The 26,190-nt window shown below is 37.5% G+C and overlaps 1 protein-coding gene across 6 annotated transcripts in view; it reads right to left on the bottom strand.

Moving 5' to 3' along the window:
* sytl5 (synaptotagmin-like 5) overlaps positions 1-26,190 on the bottom strand; it is a 356,011-nt gene that overhangs the window by 113,124 nt on the left and 216,697 nt on the right. For all 6 annotated transcript variants that reach the window (XM_039745076.1, XM_039745077.1, XM_039745072.1 and 3 more), the window contains 2 exons: positions 17,006-17,221; positions 1,549-1,664 (listed from right to left, as the gene is read on the bottom strand). In XM_039745076.1, coding sequence (XP_039601010.1) covers positions 1,549-1,664; positions 17,006-17,221 — 332 coding nt within the window. The remainder of the gene's footprint in view (positions 1-1,548; positions 1,665-17,005; positions 17,222-26,190) is intronic.

Genomic DNA, 26,190 nt, shown 5'->3' with positions numbered 1-26,190 from the left:
AAAACTACTGCCCATCCTTCGACATCTTGAATTCAAATCAGGGTCACTATAGGCCAAAGCCTATCCCAGCACAATTGGGTGAAAGGTGAAGGGCACTGTCGAATAAGATATTTCAAACAATGAAAAATATGTGCAAAAAAGCCATCAAAACTGTGTATTAATTTCATCAAAAAATAAATGCAATATACTGTAGGAGGAAAACAAGCAGTCGAACTTACAAATTAACACAGGATGGGCAGGTGTTCCATATTGTTTAGAAAGGTGGGATTAAGTGGTAGCCTTCTGAAAGGCCCTAATAAAAATCTAAATAAATAGCAAAGAAATACCATACCATACTATACCATCGTCTATGCATGAAAGCACAACAAAAAAGATTAATTAAATTTGATTTCATTATTTTCAATTAAAGATGCTAAACAACATCTTTTATATGCAACATAGCATCTGCAGGCAGCTCAAGCAGCTTTTGATGTATGTATGACATGCACAATAGGGAACAAAGCAGTAACAAAGCAGTGCATGTGTTAAGAAGTGCTGTTAGAAAGATGAAGGATATGGTGGAGCTGCAGTAAAGGATTCCATCTATGCCATGTTTGCCTCAGATGGGCAATGCTAATTTTTGCATAGAAGGTTCCAGTTATCCCAATACACATGTATCAAAACAAAAACCCTGCTAGGATATTTACCCAAGGCAGTGTCACAAACATATCATGAATGATCCATTGTCCAAAGTACATCAAGCATATTAAACATATTGAGCCAAAGGATGAACTGATTAATAAAAATGACAGACAGTCTGATAAAGCGTGCAGAGGAACGGGCAGGCTCTTAAAAGTCAACTGACAGCAGAGTATAACAGTACTGCTACAGAAAGAGACTTATGTGCATCCCCAATTTACCGTAATTTGCTATTGATATAGTTTGACAGCAAACAAGCCAAACAAGGTCAAGTAGTGATGGTGGAAAAATAAAAAGTTACAGAGGGCTAAAGAACACACACTGGACATCTTGATGATGCAGATGTAATTACTGGGTGTGGCAACAACAGAATAACAGTGTAGGTGACTTGCCACAGTACAAACTGAATACCTTGATATGAGTTAAGAAATATTAATGGCATAGCATATCTGAACAATTAACAAGTGCATCTCTGCAAGGCAACAAAGTTCCATCTGCGAAGAAGAATTTACAACAGGGTAATCATCTTAACCACAAGAATAGAGAATTTCTATTAAAGTCTAGGGAAATTAGCTTAGCATTTCCAGTGCATTGGATTGTTTTGTCGAACAGACTGTTCATATCCACCTCTAGATAAATGGCACAACTGTGGGACACATAGTACTTGAAACAGGCCAGAACCCTTTACAAATATTCTTGACCCCAGGTCCTGTCTAACTTAAACCACTTTGAGGAAAAACCAACGATGAACTAGCTATTAACTAGTCATGCCTAAAGAAGTGGATACTTGTAAATGTATTAAGCATTACTTTTACTCTAATGTGATGTAGCATTTGAAAATACCGTAGCCCAAAAATTAAAGATGCTCACCAACTGGGGTTCTCATGATCGAATGCTTTACCACATCACAGCCCAAAACATTCGCCTGAGTGTATCTTCTGGATCGCACTTCATAAAACCACTCCCCACTTGCCACTTTAAGTTCACTGGAAAGGGAAAAAAAAAGAAACAAACTGAACAAAATGCCAGTATAAACAAAAAGTACTCCGCAAGCCTGAAGTTCAATTTTATATTAAATTACAGAAAAGGAACTTTTTCTTAATCATATTTAAAAAGCAATGGAATTTTACTATTTGCCTTATAATCCCCCTACTTTTACATCTGTTAATTTAGGCTGCTAAATTATTGACTTACTGTGTGTGTCTAACTGAATGATTCCTTCATCATATTGGGCTTACTTTTAATATTTAAAATAACTAAATTATAATATCAGTATGGGGGCAAAGAGGTTAGTAGTGCTGCCTCAAGATACCAGTATTCCAAGTTGTCTGTGTGGAATTTGCACCTTCTCCCTTATTTGTGGTTGTGAAGGGGTTCCCTCCTCTTACTTCCATTTTTTGCCTGCATTCCCAAAGACACGTTTGCTAGGTGACTGAATGAGGCTGTGTGCCCTGTGACGCAGTGGCACCTCATCTGGAGATGTTTCCTACTTGGAGATCAGTGTTGTTCAGATAGGTTGTACCCCATGACCATGAGCTGGGTTTAAAAATGGATTTTTCTATGTAAATTAAAACATCATAATCAATATATCAATTTAATAATATTCATTTGTTCTATTTGATCCACTTAATATCCAATCAATCTATTTTGCAATAATCAATCTATCTATTTTCAATGCCACTTAACTCAGTTCAGGGTTTAGACTGAAGCCTCTCTTGGCAACGCTGGACAAAAAGCAAAACTGTACATAGGATGGGGTGCCAGTTCATCACTCAACTGCATACCAACTCCCTCCTGCTGTATATGGTGCCAATTTATTAAAACCCATTCAAGCATAGGAGAACATGGAAACTTCACACATTGATATGACTGGGATTCAGACCTGGAACTGAAAGGCAGTTGTGCTTAACACACTAACACAAAAATAGATTTTTAATTTTATCAGATTATGAATTAATTAATGTTAGCATTTTCACACAAAATAAAGAAAGCAAAGATAAAACTACAAAAGGAGAAATGGATCTTTGACAAGCACAACTGCATTTTTTTTTTTACTTTACTGTTACATATAAAACAGGTGATTTTTTAATCCCTTCATTTAAAAGCAGGTCAACTAGGAAAATCATTTTTTATTCCTTCTTTTGTTGAAGACAAAGAAAAATCAAATAAAACAAACTGAATAGGGAAACAAATGTGTAAACGTCATTCTTTGTATACTGTTCTTTCGTCATTATCCTTTCATCATTATATATATATATCCTGATATTGATGTATTTCTTAAGAAGCTAAAGTACAGTCTAAATAAAATCAACATTGAGGGGTGATTACCATGGGAAAGAAAAACACAAACTCCAGCATGCAAATCTGAACAGGTGTTGTGCAGCGTTTTAAAGAATTAATAAGTTTACTTTAAGTAAACTACACGTCATAGTATTCCAAGATAAAAGGGTGGTGTATGTACTAGCCTGGGTGGAATAAGATGCCAAGGAAATAATATATAAAACTGGAAACTTGCTATTAAGATTTATTGGGGGACAAGCATTTTAATATAATGATATATTAAAATAGTAAAATGTCACAATACATGTTTGTCAAATTACTCTTAGTTAGCTTATCAGTTAAATTAGCATTAATTTATTTATGAGCTATGCCTCATTATACCACAGAGCTCCAGACTCTGGAGTTTGAAATCCAGCGCTGCCACTGTCTACATGAAGTTTGCGCATTCAAAGACATGCCAGCTCTGTTAACTGGGGACTCTAAACTGTCTGTGTGTGTGTGTGTGTGTGTGTTTGTGTGTGTGTGTGTGTGTGTGCGCATGCGTGCATGCAACTGTGCCTAATAATAGACTGTGTATGATACTGCTAGAACTGACTTCCTAAATAAGCAGGGTACAAAAAAGTATTTATGAATAAAATATAAGGACTATGATTGTAATCTTTGTACATAAAGCAGCAAAAAACACCTAAATAATTTACAAAGTTGGAGTATATTAATTTTCTTCATAGAACTGTATTGTACTGTACAATGACTATAAAAAGCATTCACCCCCTTTGAAGTTTTCACATTTTATTGTTATACAAAAGCATTTCGACAATTCAACAGATAACAATTTTAATATCAAAGTGAAAACAGATCTCTACAAATTGGTCTAAATAAATTAAATATGTAATAAGACAAAATATATACATGTTTTCACACCCTTCAATATTACACCCCTAAATTATCACTGGTGTTGCTAACTGGTTACAGAAGTCACATAATGAGGTCAATGGTGATCATCTGTCTTGCAGTGAAAGGTTTCAGTTGATTATGGTATAAATGCACCTTATCGGGAAGTTGTAACTTGTGGTAGGTCAATGTTACGGCCTAACCTAAACAATGAAGACAAAAGAACAATCCAAGCAACTCGCAAATGCATAAGTCAGGGGAATGATACAAGAAAATGCCCACATTATTGAATATCCCTTGGAGTTTAGTTAAATCAGTCATTAAGAAATGGAAACATGCAAACCTGTTTAGAGAAGGCCGCCAACAAAAACAACTGTGCAAGAAAAAGATTAGTGTGGCCATCCACCAAGAGACCTATAATATGTTAAAACCTACAGAGGAGGAGAATGTAGTGGCTGTGCAAAAAAAAACTTTTTTCTGGCCGCTCAATCAGTCACATCTTTGAAAGAATGGCAAAGAAAAAGCCACTGTTTTAAAAAAAAAAAACACACACACACACTTGATATCTCAGCTAGAGTTTACAGGAAAGCACATGGGATGCCTTTTGTACTGCACTCCACTATCCCAGAAAGACACGCAAGAGTTTGTGAATAGGTCGAGCTTAGCACCAGTCACACACGGAGTTCCTATGTGATATGTACTTGGCACACATCTTTTTAGTATCAGATTGCTTCCCTTTGGCTATGTTATTCCAACCTACCAACTTCTTTTCATTTTTTGTGGATGATATTTAGGGCTTTTACACTATTAAAAATAAATGTTACTAATTCACAACCTGTCTTGAAGAAATTAAATGCTGGACAGAGTAAATAGCATCTATTAACAAAACTGTATAATGTAGAACACCGTTCTCAAGTCTGATTCATTCAATTCAAGGTTACACAGCCTGTCATGGCAGCATCAGGCAGGAACCCTGGGCAGAAACTCTATTTCCATGACTTCAAAAGTCTCACAATCACACATTTATTAACCTGCCATGACAAAGCCTGATTTCAGTTTTGTTTCTCCTTCTTGGTCAACTCATGTCAATCATCTAAATAATTTTTGCCCCTACCTTTCTCCAACCTTAACAGGCTTGCCTATACTTTTATTGTATCCAGGCTTGCCTTATGTAAATTCACACTGGCCCATTATTCTTATTCTGGTATCTACAGTAAACTCCATTTGGTTGAGAGCTTTGTTTTCAGAGTCCTCATTTAGACTCACATTTACAGTTCAGTCTTCACTTGCTCTCTCTGCCATCTAAGATAGACTCCAAAATCCAGCTCCTAACCTATAAAGCTTAAAATCATCTTTTGATGAACATTTTATTTTTATTGGGAAAAACTGCATATGTATTAAAGTCATGTGTGTTGCTTAACTTCTGGCCAGATCATCTGGGAATGTTTATTTCCTTGTATTTTATTTACTTCAGCACACTGCAGACTCTCCTTGTTTCTAAAAAAAATTCTCTGCTTTTGAAAGTTACAATTGTGCAGGACTAGTCAGGTTTCCAAAACACTAATAAGCAAATTAATTACTGGTAAACCATAAACAGTAACAAACAATATACAATTGTGTATTACACATTTAGCCTTTCTTTCCATTAGTTTAAAATGTTTACTGCCAAAATTATGTGATTCCCTGAAAAAAAAGGGGACAAATCACATTATGTTCCATCCAAAATGCAACTGTTTTTCATTTTTAACTGTTATTTAATAATACTGTTATGCAGTTATGTCCTGTTATTGATAAAATGAAACAAAATAAAACAGTGGCAAGAAATGAAAAGCCTTTTCATTAAATTTATTAATACTAGCAGATGTAATCCCTCAGTTTGCATACACATCAAAAAATTCATGCTTTTCAACCCAAAACATTTCAGTTATCAAGAAACAGTTTTGTTGATGCAAATAAACTCGTCTATTCAAGAAGTCAACTTGAAGCGCTGAGAACAAATGCCCATGTCGGGGCAGCAGAGCGAGTGCTAAGGTAAAAGCCATGCGTATAGCGAGAAAGTAGCGTTACAAACCTTCGGTGCCTTCTGTGATCCTGGGAAATGTGAACTCACTACAAAATAAGATTGACGAACTGGCTATGCTGGTGAAAAATGTCAGGACCTGCAGAGAATGCAGCTTGCTGTATTTTAGTGAAACGTGGCTAACAACTACCATCCCAGATGCTAACATGGAGCTACCCGGGTTTAGCACAGTTAGAGTTGATAGACACGCAAATACCTGAGAAAAGCAGAAAAGAGGGGGAGTCGCTCTCTATGTCAATACAAAGTGGTGCAACTCTGGAAATGTAAACGTTAAAATCTCCACATGCTGCAGGGACATCGAACTGTTGGCCGTAAGTTTGTGTCCCTATTACTTGCCCAGAGAGTTTGGACACGTCATTGGTGTTATTGTTTACATCCCTCCTTGGGCGAATGTGGAGATAGCGGTTGACATAATCCATTCCGCTGTTGCTAATTTACAAACACAGCACCCTGAGGCGCTTGTGCTAATCGCTGGAGACTTTAACCATGTGACGCTGGACAAAACATTACCTGCCTTCTCCCAGTATGTTAATTGTAACACCCTGGGAAATAGGACTATCGACCTACTGTATGCAAATGTTAAAGACGCATACAGCACCACCCTGCTGCCTGCGCTTCAGAAAGCAGATCATAACATGGTTCTGCTTCAGCCTCACTACAAACCAAGAGTGAGAGCGCTACCTACAACCACACGCTCATTCAGGAAGTGGTCCCCTGAGGCAAAGCAGGCTCTGAGAGACTGCTTTGGAACTACGGACTCGGATATCCTGCAGGGATCACAATGTGAGAACATTGAGGAGGTTGTTGACTGCACTACTGACTACATCAACTTCTGTATGGACATTGCAGTTCCAGTAAGAACAGTACGCTGCTATGCTAACAACAAGCCATGGATTACAAGTGACTTCAAGGGCCTTTTGAACCAGAAGAAAAGAGCTTTTAAAGGTGGTGATCGAACTTCGAGTCCAGCTCAGGGCGGCAAAGTAGCAGTACAGGAGAAAGCTGAAGCAGAAGTTGCAGAATAACAGCATGAAAGGAAGTGTGGGACAGGATGAAGATCATCACTGGCTGCAGCTCGAAGTGGGGTGCCACCATTGAGAGAGACGTGGAGAGAGCAAACCAAATGAACAATTTCAACAGGTTTGACCACCCTAACCCACTCTCACTGCGAGGTACTGCACCCTCCACCCATTCTTCTGCTAATACCAGCATAGGAGAGAGTTTCCCCCAACCCACAATTACAGCAGCCCAGGTAAGCAGAGAGCTGAGGAGACTTTGTGCCAGCAAAGCAGTGGGTCCAGAAGGAGTATCGCCATGACTGCTGAAGGCCTGTGCGTTGGAACTGGGGAGTCCTCTACAGCACATCTTCAACCTGAGCCTGGAACGGGGAGAGTCCCGAGGCTTTGGAAAACATCTTGCATCACCCCAGTTCCAAAGGTATCATGTCCTAGTGAGCTGAACGACTTCTGTCCTGTCGCTCTGACGTCACATGTGATGAAGACCATGGAGAGGCTGCTGCTTCACCACCTGAGGCCACAGGTCCGCCACGCCCTCGACCCTCTGCAGTTCGGATACCAGGAGAAGGTGGGAGCGGAGGATGCCATCATCTACTGTATATGCTACACCGATCCCTCTCCCATTTGGACAGAGGCAGTGGTGTTTTATGTTTCTGGACTTCTCTAGTGCCTTCAACACCATCCAACCTCTGCTCCTGAGGGACAAGCTGACAGAGATGGGAGTAGATTCATACCTGGTAGCATGGATCGTGGACTATCTTAAAGACAGACCTCAGTATGTGCGTCTCGGGAACTGCAGGTCTGACATGGTGGTCAGCAACACAGGAGCACCACAGGTGACTGTACTTTCTCTGGTCTTGTTCAGCCTATATACTTCGGACTTCCAATACAACTTGGAGTCCTGCCACGTGCAAAAGTTTGCAGATGGCTCTGCTATCGTGGGCTGCAGATGGCTCTGCTATCGTGGGCTGCATCAGGAGTGGGTAGAGTGAGGAGTATAGGAAACTAATCAAAGACTTTGTTAAATGGTGCGTCTCAAACCACCTACAACTGAACACTAGCAAAACCAAGGAGCTGGTGGTGGATTTTAGGTGGCCCAGGCCCCTCATGGACCCCGTGATTATCAGAGGTGACTGTGTGCAGAGGGTGCAGACCTATAATTACCTAGGAGTGCAGCTGGATGATAAATTGCACTGGACTGTCAATACTGATGCTCTGTGTAAGAAAGGATGACTATACTTCCTTAGAAGGCTGGCGTCTTTCAACATCTGCAATAAGATGCTGAAGATGTTCTATCAGACAGTTGTGGTGAGCGCCCTCTTCTATGCAGTGGTTATGCTGGGGAGGCAGCATAAAGAAGAGGGATGCCTCATGCCTGGACAATCTGGTAACAAAGGCAGGCTCTATTGTAGGCACAGAGCTGGACAGTTTGACATCCGTAGAAGAGCGACGGGCACTGAGCAAGCTCCTGTCAATAATGGAAAATCCACTGCATCCACTGAACAGGATCATCTCCAGACATAGGAGCAGGTTTAGCGACAGACTGCTGTCACTGTCCTCCTCCACTGACAGACTGAGGAGATTGTTCCTCCCCCACACTATGCGACTCTTCAATTCCACCCAGGGGGGTAAACGTTAATATTATACAAAATTATTGTCTGTCTGTTATACCTTCATTGTTATCACTCTTTAATTTAATATTGTTCTTTATCAGTATACTGCTGCTGGAGTATGTGAATTTCCCCTTGGGATTAATAAAGTATCTATCTATCTATCTATCTATCTATCTATCGATAAAGCATCCATAAGCAACTTATTATAACATAATTTTAGTGTTTGCTTGTATGTTCTATGTAGTTTCTTAAAACTAATATTCCATGTTATCCAGAAACATTATCAGCTTCTGTGTGGTTGTACTCGCTAAGTTTACAATTTTGTTTCTTGTTTCCTCTTGTAGCCCATTGGCTGCGTCTGTAAGCCATTGGGTGAGATGCTTTTTTATCATACATATAGGTTTACTTAACTGTGCAACATTCTGAGGCAAATAAACACAAGACGTGATTGTGGAAAAATAAAGTTAGACTTCAAAAGTACCACATTACATCTTCTAAGTTTAATAAAAAGAAAAGAAGAAGAAATACTGCACATCTGTTACTCATTTATTTATTTCTAAGCTGTTGAGTATCTGTCCAAGAACCCCATTAGATTAACACAGATATTCCCAGTCCCGCTCTTCAGATATCTGCGTTCGCTCAAGACGCTTGTAAACAACTGATGAATCACTCACTACTGCTTTGCTTCAAATTCTCGTTAAATGGATGACTTAATCTTGCTTTTAGTCTGAAAAGCATGCACTATATATTATACAACAAAGAAAGTGTTTAATTTTACGATGACAATATGGTCTAGAGGCTAATGCACTGGATGATAGTCCCAATGGATGAAGGTTAAAAGTCTTCTGCCAACTCACTGTGAGACAATTAATAATATTCAGTGTGTCACTGTGGTCTGTGTATTTAATAGCTTTGAACTTGTATAAATAGCCTGATGTATTCTTTAATTTAAAATACTGACTATATTTTTAATTCTTCTTCTTCTTATGTTACAGTGCTTGTATTTTAGTTGTTTTTTGTATAAAAACATGAAAAAACATTTCTGCTGGGAGAAAGAAAGAGAAAGTTGATTGTTTAGCCGAGACTTGTAGAAAAGAGGCAGCAAAACTTCTTGGTAAGAAACCTTTAGCAAATCAATATTATCCTAAAGTTACAAAAACTGTCTACACACCCTGGCATTTTAAGATCTCACAACTGCTTCACCCTAGACACACTGGATAATCTGCCCCACAACAACCCTGGGACTTTTGGATTGTAGCTCTCTGTAACCTTCCAAATGATGTGTAAAGAACATCTGAAGAAGAGCACCTCAGCTGACTGCTGCATTCATCTGTCAACTTGGGTCTCCCAACAGATCCCGAATTGTGAGTTTGTATTCTGAAAGATTCCTTAATTCAAGTATAAAATATATTTTTGTGATTTGTTTGATTTGTGAGGTTGTTGTGTTTTTTTTGTAGCTGTTGTGGCTTTGTGGTGACACAGTAAGCGGAACAGCCTTTTCACAGTGCAATTACTAGCACAGAACCTGCAAATATATGGCACTTGCACTGCATGTGGGACATAAAAACACTTTAGTTAGGGCTCTATCTCCACAAAGTAAGTAAACTTAACTGCTTTTTGTTTCTTTAGTTTTTAAAATCACTTGTCAGCAATATCATCACACAACCCTTCTTATAAAACAAACAAGAATTTCACACATTTGGTTTTCCAGCAGATAGATCAAAATTCACTGTTTACATGAGCCAACCTTAACTTAGTCTTGGCATCACTTATTCAGAAGCTTTCAGTGAATATACTGGTTTAATGACCTGCAGAGAGTCAGAGTGGATAATTTAGGTAAAATAAGCTATGAAACAAAAAACCCAAAATAGCCCTCATTGAACTCATCCTGATTGAAGTAATGTGGCAGTGTTGCTAGGGCAACTACTTAAAAAGATGTAAAAGCTTTTTTTTATTTGTTAATGCACTGAAAGGTTGATGCTTTAGCTGCGGGCAAAAAAGGAAAAAAGCTTAATGTTCAGATAAATACATCTTTGTTTCTTTCAGCAATGAGTCATAGTCAAGTACTGTGCTGCACAAATATGAGTTTTTCTTCACTTGGTAAGATAAAAGACATTACAATTAGCACTTGTAATTGTAATGTCTTTTATCCTACCAAGAGAAGAAAGAACCTTATTTCATAAGGTGCCGTACTATATTAAAATCATTTTACTACTTTATGGTGCTAGTGAGGCAGATGCTATTGTGCTTATATACTGTAGGTTTTTCTTAACACTCCAGAAAAAAAATTGAAGGTACAACCAAATGGTTCAGGCACAATTTGTTACGAATTCACTTACTTTACTTAAGTACTAAGGAACTGCTCTGTGCTTTTATGCTACTGTACATTTAATTTACTCAACAAATCCAAAAAGAAGTGATCAGTTTCTTAGATTCACTGCTGCTCCCCTTAAACACAGAGCTCATTTTAACCAAGCAATATAACCCCAGTATTCAATGTAAAAGAGAGATTATTGTCACACACATTCACTTTGGAGAGAGTCAAAGGGTTCGAATCAATATTTTGGCACACTGGAACAGGGCGTTTTGCTGAGTACTTATACCTCTCCTTCTCTTCCCTTAGAACTTCAGAAGAAAAACCCAGTTAAACCGCTCACTTCTGCCTGTTTGTGACCTCACTTCTGGTCCCTATAGAAAACCTCACTTCCGGGTCCCGTTAGATGACCTCATTAAACTTCCTCCTACAACAGACCTTTCCTGTTCTTCCTCTATAAAACCATTTAATCCACCTATTCACCTCGTTCAGATTGACACCAGTATCAATCTTTTAACACTACTCATCTAACAATATACGGGGTGGATCCCCTAATTTTTTTCTTTGTATTTTATGTTTTTTTACATAATATAACAAAGAAAACTGAGAGATAACCATCCAACAATAGGTGACTAGTTCTAATTCTCCTTTCTCAGTTTTTGATGTTCTATTCAGCTTCTTCTAATGTTCTCTCCTTTTTTAGAATTGCCTCGTACTTGATTGTTATTTGTGAACATTCAAAGAAGCTACTGTGACTGAGTTAATTAAAGGAAATTTCTGGAATGGTCAGCTCACTTAAATCAAGGTTGTCAGGTACACAGAAGCCTGGCATTTCACTTTCATTCATTAAAGTTGACATTATTTTCCATATAAAATTACAGGGGAAAAAGTTGCTTATGGAAATAGTTCATTAAAGTAAAGTTGTCCAAGTTAGCACGAGGTGGGAAGGAGCTGGGCCCTCAATCCTAAACCTGATGAGCAACTATGAAGATAAAGTAAATAAACAAATGCTTTCTTTACCTTTGTCATTTTGAGCAATCGGGCATGATTTTCATGTTGCAGACACAAAGCACAATTGCATGAGATCCTAAATAATAAACTAAATGTCATATAATGTCAATTTTCTTAATTTAATTAGGTTTTAGCATCAATTCTTAGGTTTTTCATGGCTAAGTAATTATAGTATACTGTAGACTTAGCTTCTATCATCTAGCATTTACATTGTTACTGATCTGATCACAATTGGATAACAGTTGATGACATTACAAATCACATAAATGTACTTGTGATTGGATCACTGAATATGCATCTGGAGTTGATAAGAAAAATATATGAGCAAATGTAAATTCCATCAGCAACAGCCACATTTGTGGAGGCTGATTTGAATTTTATATGGAAAGGATGACATATTCACATTTGGACACAATATGGACTCTAGACATGCATTTCAATACTAGGTGTAAATGCAATCTGTACTAATAAATTGTCTCTTTTGTTGTCATGGCTCACGGATACCTCATTAATCTTAGTAAAGTAAAATCTTGACATTTCTGAGATTCAAGTATTTACAATGACTATAAACTGACTGTAAGACTAAAGGGGATGCTACTATGAAAACACAAACTTTGAGAAGAAGCCATTAAGGAAACGTGTATATACAAACTTAATTTATCTGAAGAGTGCAGTAACATTTCAACCCTACTAATTTAAAAACACATATATTTCTCCGTATATCTAAATTCAATGCATACTCAACTTAGAGTGTACAAATTTATTTTAAAAAATAAGAATGAAAAAATCTTATTTATCTCTCATTTAACATGCTTAAACCTTACATTAAAGAAGTAAAAAAATAAAACTAGACTTTATATCTATTTAGTAAGTTCATGTATATTTCATTATTCGTCAATACTTTAGTACTCTGATCTGTTTGTAGCTACAAATGGATTTTGCACCTGCTACTGCTCATAGTGCTTGTGCAAATTACAAATTCAACTCAAAATTACTTGTTATTCATATAAACTGCAGTTTTAATACACACTGAGCTCTGTTATATTCACAGCAGTATAAAGATGCCATATTGCAATATTGCAAATATTAAACATTATGTATTAAATATATATGAAATACTATATATTTCTTTTGTAAAAATAATTGGCAATCAGTATCTTTAAGTTTAAAAGTAGTTTAAAAATAAAAGATAAATATGTCTATAACAGAAGCACTTTTAGGTTTTACTTTTTAGTTATTGTTTACTGTATGGGGCATCTTACATTCCAAATGCCAGACACAAGCTCTACTCCAAACAGACCCTTTTTTATTTTGCACAATACCACTTTGGTCAAAAACCAGTCCAGAAGGATGCTGTATATGAAATAAACACACAGCCATATACTATATGGCTAAACCTGACCATCAGGCCTATATGAGCTTGGTGGACATCCCATTACTAAATCATGGGTATCAATAAGAAAGAATTGACCCCTAATAATAGCTATAACAGTCGCCACTCTTCTGGACCGACTTTCCCCAAGATTTTGGAGTGTGTTTGTGAGAAATTTTGCCAGAAGATTATTTATGAGGTTGGGTACTGATGTTGAACAAGACCTGGCTCATAATCAGCTCTCCAATTCATTGCAAAGATATTCAATAGGGTTGAGGTCAGGGCTCTGTGTAGGTCACTCAGATTTTCCACAACAAACTTATCAGACATGTCTTTATGGTCATGGATTTATGCCCAGGGGCACAGTCATGCTAGAACAGAAAATAGCCTCCCTAAACTATTGCCACAAAGTTGAAAAAAAAGATGCTGTAGTATTAATAGCACACTTCACTAAAACTAAGGGGCCTAGCTGTAATCCTGAAAAAACAGCTCAAGACCATTATTCCTTATCCACCTAACTTTATAGCAGGAACAGTGTTGCCTGGAAAGTAGCATTCTCCTGGTATCCACCAAACTCATATTCATCCATCAGATTACCAGATACTGAAGTCTGATATATCATGTCAAAGAACATGTTTCCACTACTTCAGAGTCCAATGGAGGGGTTCTTTACACTTCTCCAGCCAACGCTTGTCATTGCACACCGTTATCTTAGGCGTGTGTGCAGCTGCTCAACCATGGAAACCCATTTCATGAAGCAACAAAGTAATGATAAGATAGACAGCCACTAATCAATGCTACGTTTTGAAGCTGATTCTGCAGCCCTTTCAAAGACAATGATCTGGGAAATACCAGAAGAAGTGCAACTCTTTGCCTTTGCTAAGGTATTCTGAAGTTGCTTTGTATTTGATCTGTAACCTGGCAGGGGCAGTGACAGGCCCCTGGCCACTGTTGTGTTTGAAACATGAGCAATGAGTTAATGCCACATAAGCAAGCAGGGTGTACAGTGCATGTAAATCAAGGCTAATAATTAATCCATTCCCAGTATTAACCTGTCCACAACATTAAAAAAAACTTTAGAGGTTAAAGTCTATTTACATTTTTACACAACACTGTTCCTTTTCTCCCAACTCCACCTCATCTGAGAGGGAAGGACTCCTTTTCAAGCTGGATCCAGGAATACTTCCAGCAAGACAGTCTTCTATCTGGGAAGCACTTCTGTGAGGGAGTTCATATATATATATATATATATATATATATATAATGAACTTTTCCACTATTTCACATTTTCTGTTTGCACTGGTAGTAATAGGTACTGAAATATCATAAAGTTAAAAAACTTGCAGTAGTCATGAACCACAACCATCTTGGTTTTCCTTTCTCAGTTTTCTGCAGTGGTGGCCTACATTAAAACCACCTTCTCAAAGTATTCTGCGGCCGATTTTGATTTTGAAAAGGGTATGGATGCCCCAACTACTGATGAGACTTACATATAAAACAATGGAAAAGCCACGGGACCAAATGGAGTCAGTCCTCGAGTTCTTAAGGCCAATGATGGCCAACTCTGTAGCCTGTACAGTCTTTCATAAAAGCTGCAAAATGTGCAGCTGCTGTGGAAAACATCCTGCATTGTTCCTGAGCTAAAGAAGGCAGGCACCTCTTCACCTAATGACTACAGACCAGTGGCCCTTATGTCTTACATCATGAAGACCTTTGAAAGGCTGATCCTTCACTACATGTGACCTCTTGTGGTAGACAACCTGGAGACAAAGACTGGAGTGGAGGATATAATTATCTATGTGCTTCCCAAGGCTTATCCTCACCTGGACAAAGCTGCCTTCAGTATCATCCAGCCATTAATGTTAAGGGGTAAGCTAAAAGATACTGTACGGGGGTAGATGAGCCTATGGTATTCTGGATAACAGATAGACCACAGCTAGTAAGGCTCAAGGACTTTGTCTCTGATACAAATGTGTGTAACACATAGAAAACCACAAGGAACAGAATATAAATTTAACACCAGGTCATGACACTTGTAGAAACAATCAAGAGTGATGTGAAGAATTTTATATCCTGGTGTAGAAAAAAATGTCTCCAACTTGTCTGGTTACTATTCAGGGAGTGGATATAGAGGTGGTGCACTCCTACAAGTACTTATGGGTCCTATCAATGACAGGCTAGACTGGTCTCATAACACAGATGAGAGGAAAGTATAATAGTATAAGAAAGTGCAGAGAAGATTGTTTTTTTTCTTAGGAGACTACATTCCTTTAATGTGGAGGGTGACATTCTTCACAACTTCTACAATTCTGTGATGGCCAGTGTGATTTTCAATGCTGTGGTGTGTTAGCCTGGTATCATCACTTCAAGAAAGTCCCAAAGAATCAACATGCTAATCAAAAATGATAGGCCTAGTTATAGGTCACACTCTGGACCCGCTGGAGGTAATAGCGAAGGAGAGAATGAAAACTAAACTCCCATTATGAACAATGCTGCACATCCTCTCTCTGATGCACTAACACTGAGGACTTTCAGCTAATGAATTATTCAGCAGAAGTGAGGCAAGAAACACAACTATGGCTAGTTTATACCAATGGCAATATGCCTGCATAATGCCTCACTGTGACTGTGCCAAACCAGTTCTTTTTAGTCATTCTGGTGTGTGTTCAGACCATAGTATGTGGATATGTGTTTATTTATTTAATGAGCTTCTGTAAAAAGCCAAACTACGCTCTGGGGACAATTAAGGTTCTTTACTTATGAGTGCATCTCACTTCAACATAGTGTTTGTTAATCTGGTGTATGTTTAAAGTAGTACCGTCTCTAATGCAGAGATACAGCACACTTAAATTTATAAGCATTTCAAGAATGAGACTCAAGAACTTTGCTTTTTATTGATTCAGTGGGGGAACACAACTATAAATGGAGGAAGTAAAGAAAGGTGATCAATAAATTCACACAAAAAGACATCCTTATATATAATACGCTACCATGGCTGTTCGTTTGTCTGTCCAAGATTTTAAATCACCTGTAGCTAGCAAACCGTTTGACCTATTGGCCTGAAATTTGGTACACATATACTAAGTGACGTCTACCATTCGATTTTGGGGTGATAATTGACCTCCAAGGTTATTCTGCTTTTTATTTTTACTTTATTTTATTGTAGAATCAACTCTCGGCAGGGGCCATTCTTAAGGCAGATTGAAGACTTAAGTGCCAGCTTAAGTGAAAAATTAAAAAAACAAACTAAGTGATTGCAACACAAACACTGACTTAATCAGTTTTAACATGAAAAGATGGCAACAAAAGAAGAGAAGAAGCAGGCCACTAGGGTGAAGAAAAGAAGAGCTGTTCAGGAAGCAGCAAGCGCATCAACCTCTGAGCAAACGAATGCTAAACTTACAGAGAAAGAAACAGTATGAAAACTATGAATGCTCAAGTCAAATGTATTCACTGCATGTTACTGTCCTGTGCGCCGTTACTGGTATTAAAATAAAAGGGAATTTACTGCTTCAGTAAACCTGGGAAGACTGTCTACAGCCTACTTGTCTTCCTAATCACCTTGAGGACAAGTAAACTACTATTTGTCTATCAAAGGATTACTTTTTACCAAGCTTAATTTCTGTACTTTTGTTGTTATATTTGAGGTTACAGTATATTTGACCAAAAATGATTTAATTAAGTTGAACTTCATAACTTGCTTCAACTAACACCATTTTCATCAGAAAGAAAAGGAATTAGTCGCCTTACGAGACTTTAGCGCAGATCATGCACTTCCACTTGTTTTCAGAGATCACCACTCGGCAGGCATTGCACACCCGAAGATGGCAGTATTCACATAGATTTCCTCGGTCAAAAATAAGTCCCAGTCTCTTCTGACAGCGGACACAGACTTTATTACTTGTTACCTGCTGCCTCCGACTTAATCCTTTCCTGCGGATTTCAAGCAACTCATTTTTAAGCCTCCTGAAAAGAGATCAAAAGTGAAAGAAACAAATGAGAAGGAAGTATTGTCCAGAAACAAACACAATTATATAGGGTCATCACAAGTTACTGGCATTTAAACAAGTAATATTTCCTTACATATGGTAATTTTCAGCACAGGGTATTTAAAGTTATAATGTAGTAGATTTGTAACTCTGTAAAGCAGTGGCATAGCTAGACTTGTTTTTCTACAGGGACACGCAGAGAGTAGCATCTGTAGTAAAGGTTCACACAGAATATTATGGCGTTTGATGAGTTAATCCTATTCCAGTTTTTCTGTATGGAACATGTGAACAGGTTTGCAATAGTGTTTAATGTGGGCCGCTGCTCCCACAGAGCTCCACAGGTTAGATATCAACCTCAACCTCCCCATGTCTGTGTAGGAAACTTCTAGGAACTCTGCTTTTCCACCCATATGCCAAAGACACCATTTTTAGTTTGATTGGCAACTACAAACTGGATAGACTCTGACACCTGTGGGCATGAACTAGATTAAGAGGGTTTCATAACAGATACTGTAGATGAAAGGGTCTACTGTATTGTTAATGGTCCAACAATACTCAGCTTGCCTCTTTCATCATGTTTACTGAGGTGTTATGGTAGTCCCTCCCACCTAATGTAAGCACCACCATATAACTAATAATCAACAATCACTGCAGAAACAGTTAGTTCTCTCTCTCTCTCTTTTTTCTTTTTTTTTACATATTCTCATTTAAAATACAGGTACCCTACATATTTCTTATATATCTTGAGTTTGATAATGTAAGTATTGCCATTCTGGAATTCATTTTCAGAGACCCAGCATTAAAAAAGTGATATATTGTGAAGATGATGATGCAGACATGATGTGAGAATAAATAACATATAGCATAACAGAAAAACATTTCACAATTACAGTCAACATGTATACAGTACATTGGCTATCCAATACATAAAATACAAACCAGCAACCCTTTTAATTTAAATTAAAAGCCAGGGAAAAAAGTTAAGTTTTCAATCTGGATTTAAAAATGTTAAAAAATCGGAGCAGATCTATTCTACAGCAGCAGGCTGTTCCAGAGCCATAGAGCAGCCATCACAAACGCAAGATCACCCTTATGTTTCAGCCTTGTCTGATGTACCACCAGTAGCCACTGGTCAGACGATCTTAAAGACCGAGACGGAGCTCAACAGTACTGAACAGTACAAGAAGCTTCTTCTTTCAAAATTGACAAGCCACTGACATAACATTATTTTGTAAATTAAAGAACGTGGAATTAACCATTACTCTGAATACAACATTTCATTGTCACTACTATTATAAAGCTTTTCACAAAGCAATCAACAGCAATATAGCATGGGGAATGCACTGAAGTTTGTGTCATAGACACCCATCCATCCATGTTCTAACAAGCCTATTCTGTTTAGTGTCATCACGAAAAGTATGAATCACCTCTGAAAAAGGCACAAGTCCATATGTGGGCACACACGTGGAATGTTAATTTAATTCAAAAAATATTGCAAATTGCTTTAGATAACTGTTATTGTACTGTATGCAGCAATATGAACTGCTCCAAAAACAAACGCCACAGCAATTGGTGAGTCAAGCTATTGCACTTTTCCAATAACTTCCATTCTCAACAAATAACACTGCATGTTGTAACCTTTGTGCTTTGGTTGCTTTTTCTTTTGTTGCAAAAATAAGGTTTAAAAAAAATAATAAGTTTATTCTCTAAAAGTTCATATCTATTCAGTTTTACTGTTCGGCAATATCTATATCTATTTTTTTTTTTGGTAATTTGATAATAAGATTAAGTGTTCTGAACTTAAAAGAACCAATAACTATAAGTATGTTCTACAATTTCCAAGAGCTTGTGAAAAACGTCTGAATTCAAGTATCAAATCACCCACTTTTCCTGCCCTGATTATTCAGTTCAAGGTGAAGTGGAGCTAGTGCCTGTCCTCCAAGCCAGGAATAAACTCACTTACTCACAAAGGGCCAATTCAGACTAACATAATTTCATTGAAATGCACCCTAAACCATCAAGAAAACACAACTGAATGGCCTTTATGACAATAAAATGAATACTAACACAAATTGGACAATTCTATACAACCAATATGTAGTGTACAAAAACACAAATACCTGCATGAATTACGACTACTATATGGAGCTAATCTGTTTCTAAATGGCTTGGGAAGGTGGGTTTTGTCTAATAACTTGAAATTTGAGTGTTAGTATAAAAATAAAATTTATTATGCGAGATTTATTGACTACAGCATAAATGAGGGCCTTCTTTTGGTAATAAAACATTTGGATAATTCCACTTAAAAAGCATATGCTGCTTGTTATTTAACATTAATCCAAGCTTGTCTATGTTGTTGCATTATTCTCAAAATCATTTATTGATGAAGGACTTCAGTACTTATTAGCACAAGGTAATAATTTGATCATGTTAAATATGGATAGCTTGAATGCATTTCCTGCAATTAATAGATTAGCTCTCTTGGCTGTTAAATAATGAGCCAATTAAGAAACAACCTCTGACTAGACCAGATGCTATGTTGAATGGGAGTGTTACATCAAAAGCCTTAATGCAAACCCTTTTAACAAATAAAATCAATTGATTTACATGCACAGCCCAGATTAGTTTAATAGTGTTCTGCTATAAAGCAAACAGTTGGAGATAAGAATTTCAGAACACATATTAGTTTGAGTGTAGAGCCAGTTTTGACAGACCAGTTACTCTCTTGCTTGATTCCTCACTTCATTAACTTATTGAGCAGCTTAAATGCTACAATTTGTTATATCTCTATTGGTAGGCAGGGTCCTTCTGAGTATAACATTTAAACATTTTTAGACATCACTTGGTTAGTCCCTGGAAGGTTTACAGCTTAAGAAGACATCGATCTTTCTTGTTTGCATGGGCTTGAACTTAATGAGATGAATGGCTGCATTTGTGGGTTAGCTAAACAGCATGTACAGTACGTTCTGCTGAGTAAAAGTTTGAATATTCTTAAAATATGAACATACTACTAATAAGATATAGGAGCATTGGGAGCATCTGTTGAAACCAGTCATTGAATTACTACAGAGGTGTGTGACAGAAGCATAAAAAGTAGTATCCTCTATTAAAAAAGATATATATACATAGGGCAGACAAATGGTCACTGTAACAAATAAAAAGTATTTGACACAATCTATGGTATATTATATTTATGGAGGGAGACAATGTTGAATTACTCAGAATAATAGCTTATAGGGTCATTATTGTCATGTGTGCAGAATAGAGTGAATGTATTACTTGAATGTGCTAATCGGCATGCAAAAATTACCAGGAAAGCATTGAGACCTAGAAGAGAACTGTGGAGAAGTGGTGGTGCTGATAACAAAGAGTATTTGTTCATGCAAACAGCATCATTTTAATTAATGTTTGTTAATTCCAATTTTCATTTCTCTTCCAGTCTCATTTAAATACAATTAAAAAGACTGACTTTAACTCCACCATTGACTTATATGCCATATGCATACAGATTCTCCACTAGAATGAAGGATACACACTACTATAATTAAGCTTGTGCTGAAAGTTTCTGATGGTTTTTGCAGTTAAATTACAGTAACCGCTTTAATACACACAGCCAGGTAATTCCAGGGTTGGCCACCCCAGGGGTTTCCTTTTATTCAGTCATTCATATCTGCCAGGGTGTACAGGCAACGTTGACTCCTGAGTCTCATTTCAGTTAAGAAGTGTGTGACAAGTTCACAACCAGTGACTTCACTTCTTTTTTTTTTTTTTTTTGGTGTGAGAAAATGCCTTTTTTATGCTACTGTTGAGTTTTACATTTTATCTATCTATCTATCTATATATTTTTATTTTGCAATATTCTTATCTGGCTCAGTGTCACCGTGGGATAATAAATTATGTATTTATGTAATATTAAATTTTGCATAATGGAAAAATAGCAAAGAATCACTAGAGACATAAACAGTACTAATGAGGAGGACCTTAAAAACAGCAGAATCAGATACAAGACCTATTCTGACAAGTTCAGAAAGCAGAAAGAAGCCCAGTTTCTACCACAAAGGTACCTCAAGAGATTGATGATGCTTATGAAAGGCACTATATCTAGAGTTTCTAGGACATGAAGGCTAATAGGTGAGTAGGGATTTAGTCACTCTGGGCTGTGTGGGGAGGTGACACTTTGCTGCGTTGCTTATAATGATTCATTGCATGATGCATTTTTTATAATTTAGTATTTCAAATGCACAATCTTTTCTTTCACTCACATTTACAGTGCTCACAGGCAAAAGGGCTCCACATACGTAAGATGAAGTCCTAATAGGGCACTTAAACCTTATAATATACTACAGACAACAAATCACTACAATGATGACAACAGAAGGATGCAGATCACTTCAAAAGGACATTAACCCTTATAACACACTCAAAATATTCATATCAAAACCAGTCAGCTAAGTTATTAACAGTGCCGCTAACAGCTGCACTATAATTTATAAAACAAGAACTTTCAAATGATCTGTCATTGTTGTAGATGCTGAGATGCTCATTCCCTGTGTACTATTTGTATTTTATACATGATGCATGGTCATTCTCTGTCTGAAGACTGTATTATTCATTTGAAGCATTCTTTTGTAGGATGCACAGAGCAAAGGACTGCACTGTCTTGCTAATGTATGTTAATAGCATACCCTTTGAAATAACAGGACTTCTGATTGGTTGGATCTTGTGTCCGTTTTCATGGTTGGTGAAGAATAGGGCGCTGATATACCGTTAGCAACAGCATGAGTGCAGCAACTTAAAAAGTCACAATCATTGTTTAAGTTACTTGAATGAAAAATGAGTCGGATATAAAATATGGGACAAAATCATATTTTAAAGCATAGCTTGGTGTAACATAAGTTTAATACGTCACTGTCCTCTGTACAAAAATATTTTATAAATCTACTTTTCTTTCTACTCACATGCACAGTGGACACAGATTTCGCACAGGGGCTCATCATTTAGAACTGTAAGGCAAGCATTAGAAGACAAGACAGGGACAACTGCGAAATGGGTATTGTATACTATTTTTGTGTGTCAAAGTAAGCATGAAACTATATCCTCTTTTCCTTGCTTGGAATGGCATGATGCACCGAAGTGGGGGCCTGCACATGAAGAAAGAGTATGAAGCCTTGGAACACTGCCCGGCACACCTTTGAAGCCGACAGATGGATGAAAATCCTTTCAACGCAGCGACGAAAATGGCAGACTCTATACATAGGGCTCCCACTCCCGGAGGTCTTGTCATGGCTTCCTTCGTCTTTTATGTAGCGTAAACCATCATTAAAGAAAGCTAAGTTATTTCTCCACGTGATATTTTACCACCATATCACTAAGGGAGGGGTATTGACTTTTAATATTATATCTATATAGTTTTGGATGGGCGGCACTGTGGCGCAGTTGGTATTTCTGTTGCCTCACATTTAAGAGACCCGGGATCGCTTCCCGGGTCCTCCCTGCATGGAGTTTGCATGTTCTCCCCGTGTCTGTGTGGGTTTCCTCCGGGTACTCCGGTTTCCTCCCACAGTCCAAAGACATGCAGGTTAGGTGCATTGGTGATTCTAAATTGTCCCTAGTGTGTGCTTGGTGTGTGGGTGTGTGTGTGTGCCCTGCGGAGGGCTGGCGCCCTGCCCGGGGTTTGTTTCCTGCCTTGCCCCCTGTGTTGGCTGGGATTGGCTCCAGCAGACCCCCGTGACCCTGTAGTTAGGATATAGAAGGTTGGATAATGGATAGTTTTGGGTAATGTAACACGCCACAATTGAAAAAGAACTCATTTCAACAAGGGAGCTTGCACAAGCCTCTTCTAATAACAGACTGTCATCTCTTTCTCTCTCACATACACCCTCGGAGATACAAACTCTTCCATTTGAGTGTAAACCAACTTTAGCTAATTGCAAAACTTAAGTTTTTCTTGTTGTAGGTTATATTGTGACATTGCTTGTTTTTCAGATGATATAAATAAAATGTACTTTTTATTAACCTTTGTATTGGTAAAGGTTTAGGAAGGTTATAGAAAAAAAGGCTATTAAGAATGCTAATAAAAACTGGAGCAGGCTGAAAGTTTAGTGCGTGTATTACTATATTAGAGAATAAATGCTACCAATTGGACTGAAACGGTTCAGATTAGCAAACTTGTTCTTATCTTCACTATTAATTATACAGTATGTCAAAAACACTTTGCTCATGATAAATGGCTTTGGTCCATCTATCAGCATCTGTCTGCCTTTTAGTGCCATAAAGATCTAAAAACAAACAAACCTAAATGTGTTCTGGCTTCATTTTTTAGTGAAGACGACCACTGCCATGCGTTTTCTCCTTCACGATTTGTGATGCATCTGCAATGGCACCTTTTCTCCACCCTGATGTTTTCCATATCTTGAATAAGAGTCTTAGAATGTTGCAGTTACCCCACCCTAAACAACAGGTATGCCAAGTGTTTGAGATACCTGTTTTAAAGGCTACAGTGAAAGTATTCACAAATAAATGTGACTTTCATTCAATATTCTTGGTGATTTTGACACAGGAATGGGTCCTGTATGTTGCTCTTGGTATTGTACTTATCCTATATGACTCAAGTAACAAGGACCACTGGCAGGGGATGTTATAACAAGCTTCAGAGTTGTCTTCTTTGAAACAAAATGATGTTCACTATGACAGTTGTGATCCACAAATGTATGAGTTATGCACAGTGCTTAATTCAAGATATGACATCATCAGCTACTCTGACTCACCCTTTGTTTTTTTTACTGGTCATTCCTTCAGGTGACACCATACACAGTGCCTGTAGTCACCAATTTATGAACTTTTGTTTTCCCACTTAAGGACTGTGATTGCAAGTAAATATTGTGTACTACTTTTAGTGAACATAACTATTTATCACTCACCTGTATTTAACCAGATGACTTTACTTGCTTAATAAAAATCTCTTCACCCGCAGCATATTGCTAAAGAAGCTCATATCTAACAGGTCTGACTCAATCTACTACCACTCAGTTCTTATACGCTATTGTTGCTGTGCTTTTCATTAATTCTCATTTCAGCATTTTAGAATGTTTTATTATGCTTTGTAATCTTATGCACACCTGTGTTCTAAACCCCACTGTTTTTTTTTTTTTTCAGATGTAGCCCCAGAAATCTTGATGTGTTCTTACTGCTAACAATCTATCCTACCTGGTGCTTTATTCAGTGCTGCTATGCCCAGTTAGTAACATCTGTGCTTCACTTTCAACTATGTGTTGTAGAAAGACCGTCTTACAACTACACTTACAAAAAAAAATTGCTGCACTGTTTTTCATGGTGCCAAGCAGTAGTGACAAGATCCATGTTGACTGAACACGGTAGGAAAAATTTCACTGTACTCATGTGACAGTACTACTAAATTGTCAGTACTGGGTGTTAGCCTGGATGCAACCGTGGAGCAGACATACTATAAGTTCACTACTGGTTTCAAAGCTCTCTTTTAATGTTAAGAGATTTGATCTGCCCAGTGCTTTAATAATTTTTTTCGCTCTCTCACTGCTAGTCCTGTGATAACGTTTTGTTAGAGGCCTAAACAACTGCATACAATACTGCTGTAGGAACAAAACCCCACAGAATCTTGGACAGCTTTTTCCCTAACTTGAGATATTATGGCAAGACGGAAGAACCTATTTTGGCAGTGCTGCTCATCAGGTAGGAGGCAACCATGGCCTGGAAGTCCATATGTATTTGCCAATCAAAACTAGCAGCATAAGAACTGTTTGATGAAGAAGCTCTCAGAGGAAACAAATATGATCACAGAGAGCATACAGCACGACACAGAAGGTACCCCAGTAAAGAACTGAACCAGAGTCAAAGTGTTATGAGGCTGTAACTCTGCCCCTGCACCACTATGCGGCCCCATTATGACACTCTAAAAATAAAAATCTTTCAAAGGAGCAAATGGACATTTAACCTTTGGCAGTGTGTAAATCCATCAAAGCATTAGATAGAAGATACAATGTCCCCAACAACATATGACTGCTGCTGTAGTCAGTCAAGCATATTTTGTCAATTAAGAAAACTGCTCTGCTGTCGAGAAATTTATATTAAGTAATCAGAATAATTTAAATTTAAAATTTCTAAAGAACAAAGACCTCTAACCTTCTTGATGGTGCAAGCAATTAATGATTAAATAAACTGCAGATGTGTTAATCAGTTAACTCTCATGCTTTAAATAGTAAATGTTATAGCAAAAATGAATCAATCCATTTATCTTTATTTTATACACTGTATATGTCACACTTCAAATGCAATTCACATTACCATAAAAAAGACACACTTGGTCATTTTGTGACTCTATCCAATCATTATGTATGAGTCAAAGGCAGAAAAGAATAAAAGGCAAGTAGACTCAAAGAAACTCATCTGGAAAGTGACCTTTAGGTAAGATGCAGAAGCTGCGGCAAGGTTTTGGATTGGCAGATAAGCAGCTGAGCATTACAGTCCTTACGTCGTCTTGCACACAGACTGATTTTGTTAGATGCTGTAGTTTTTTTTCATGGAAATGAAGACACAGATCTCATTTTCTTACAGAAATTAATTGAGCATGTCTTGTTAGCTGTACAGTTTTGTGTTGACACCATTTACATCACAAATGTCTTTTAAAAGGGATATTACATTAGACAGCAAATAGATTATATTATTGCCGTTGTCACTAAACAGGACCGATTAACCATTTAGTCCAAATTAAAGTGTATATTACCAGTACAATTTGAAATGACGGTTGTATTTAAATTTGGCGTGCACCTTTGTCCAAGTCAATTTATAAGATCAGTATTCTTCACAACTGTTAATAAAGATTAGGACTTGAAATTCAATTTTTAAACTGGGGGTAAATACCACCTGTCATACATGTGCGATTAGAAGGCAGCTAAAGGGCTTGAGTAAGTG

Source organism: Polypterus senegalus, chromosome 2 (assembly GCF_016835505.1).
Source record: "Polypterus senegalus isolate Bchr_013 chromosome 2, ASM1683550v1, whole genome shotgun sequence".
In the NCBI taxonomy this organism is placed as follows: domain Eukaryota; kingdom Metazoa; phylum Chordata; class Cladistia; order Polypteriformes; family Polypteridae; genus Polypterus; species Polypterus senegalus.
The sequence above is the reverse complement of the archived record's forward strand: the minus strand, read 5'-3'. Positions and strand labels throughout refer to the sequence as shown.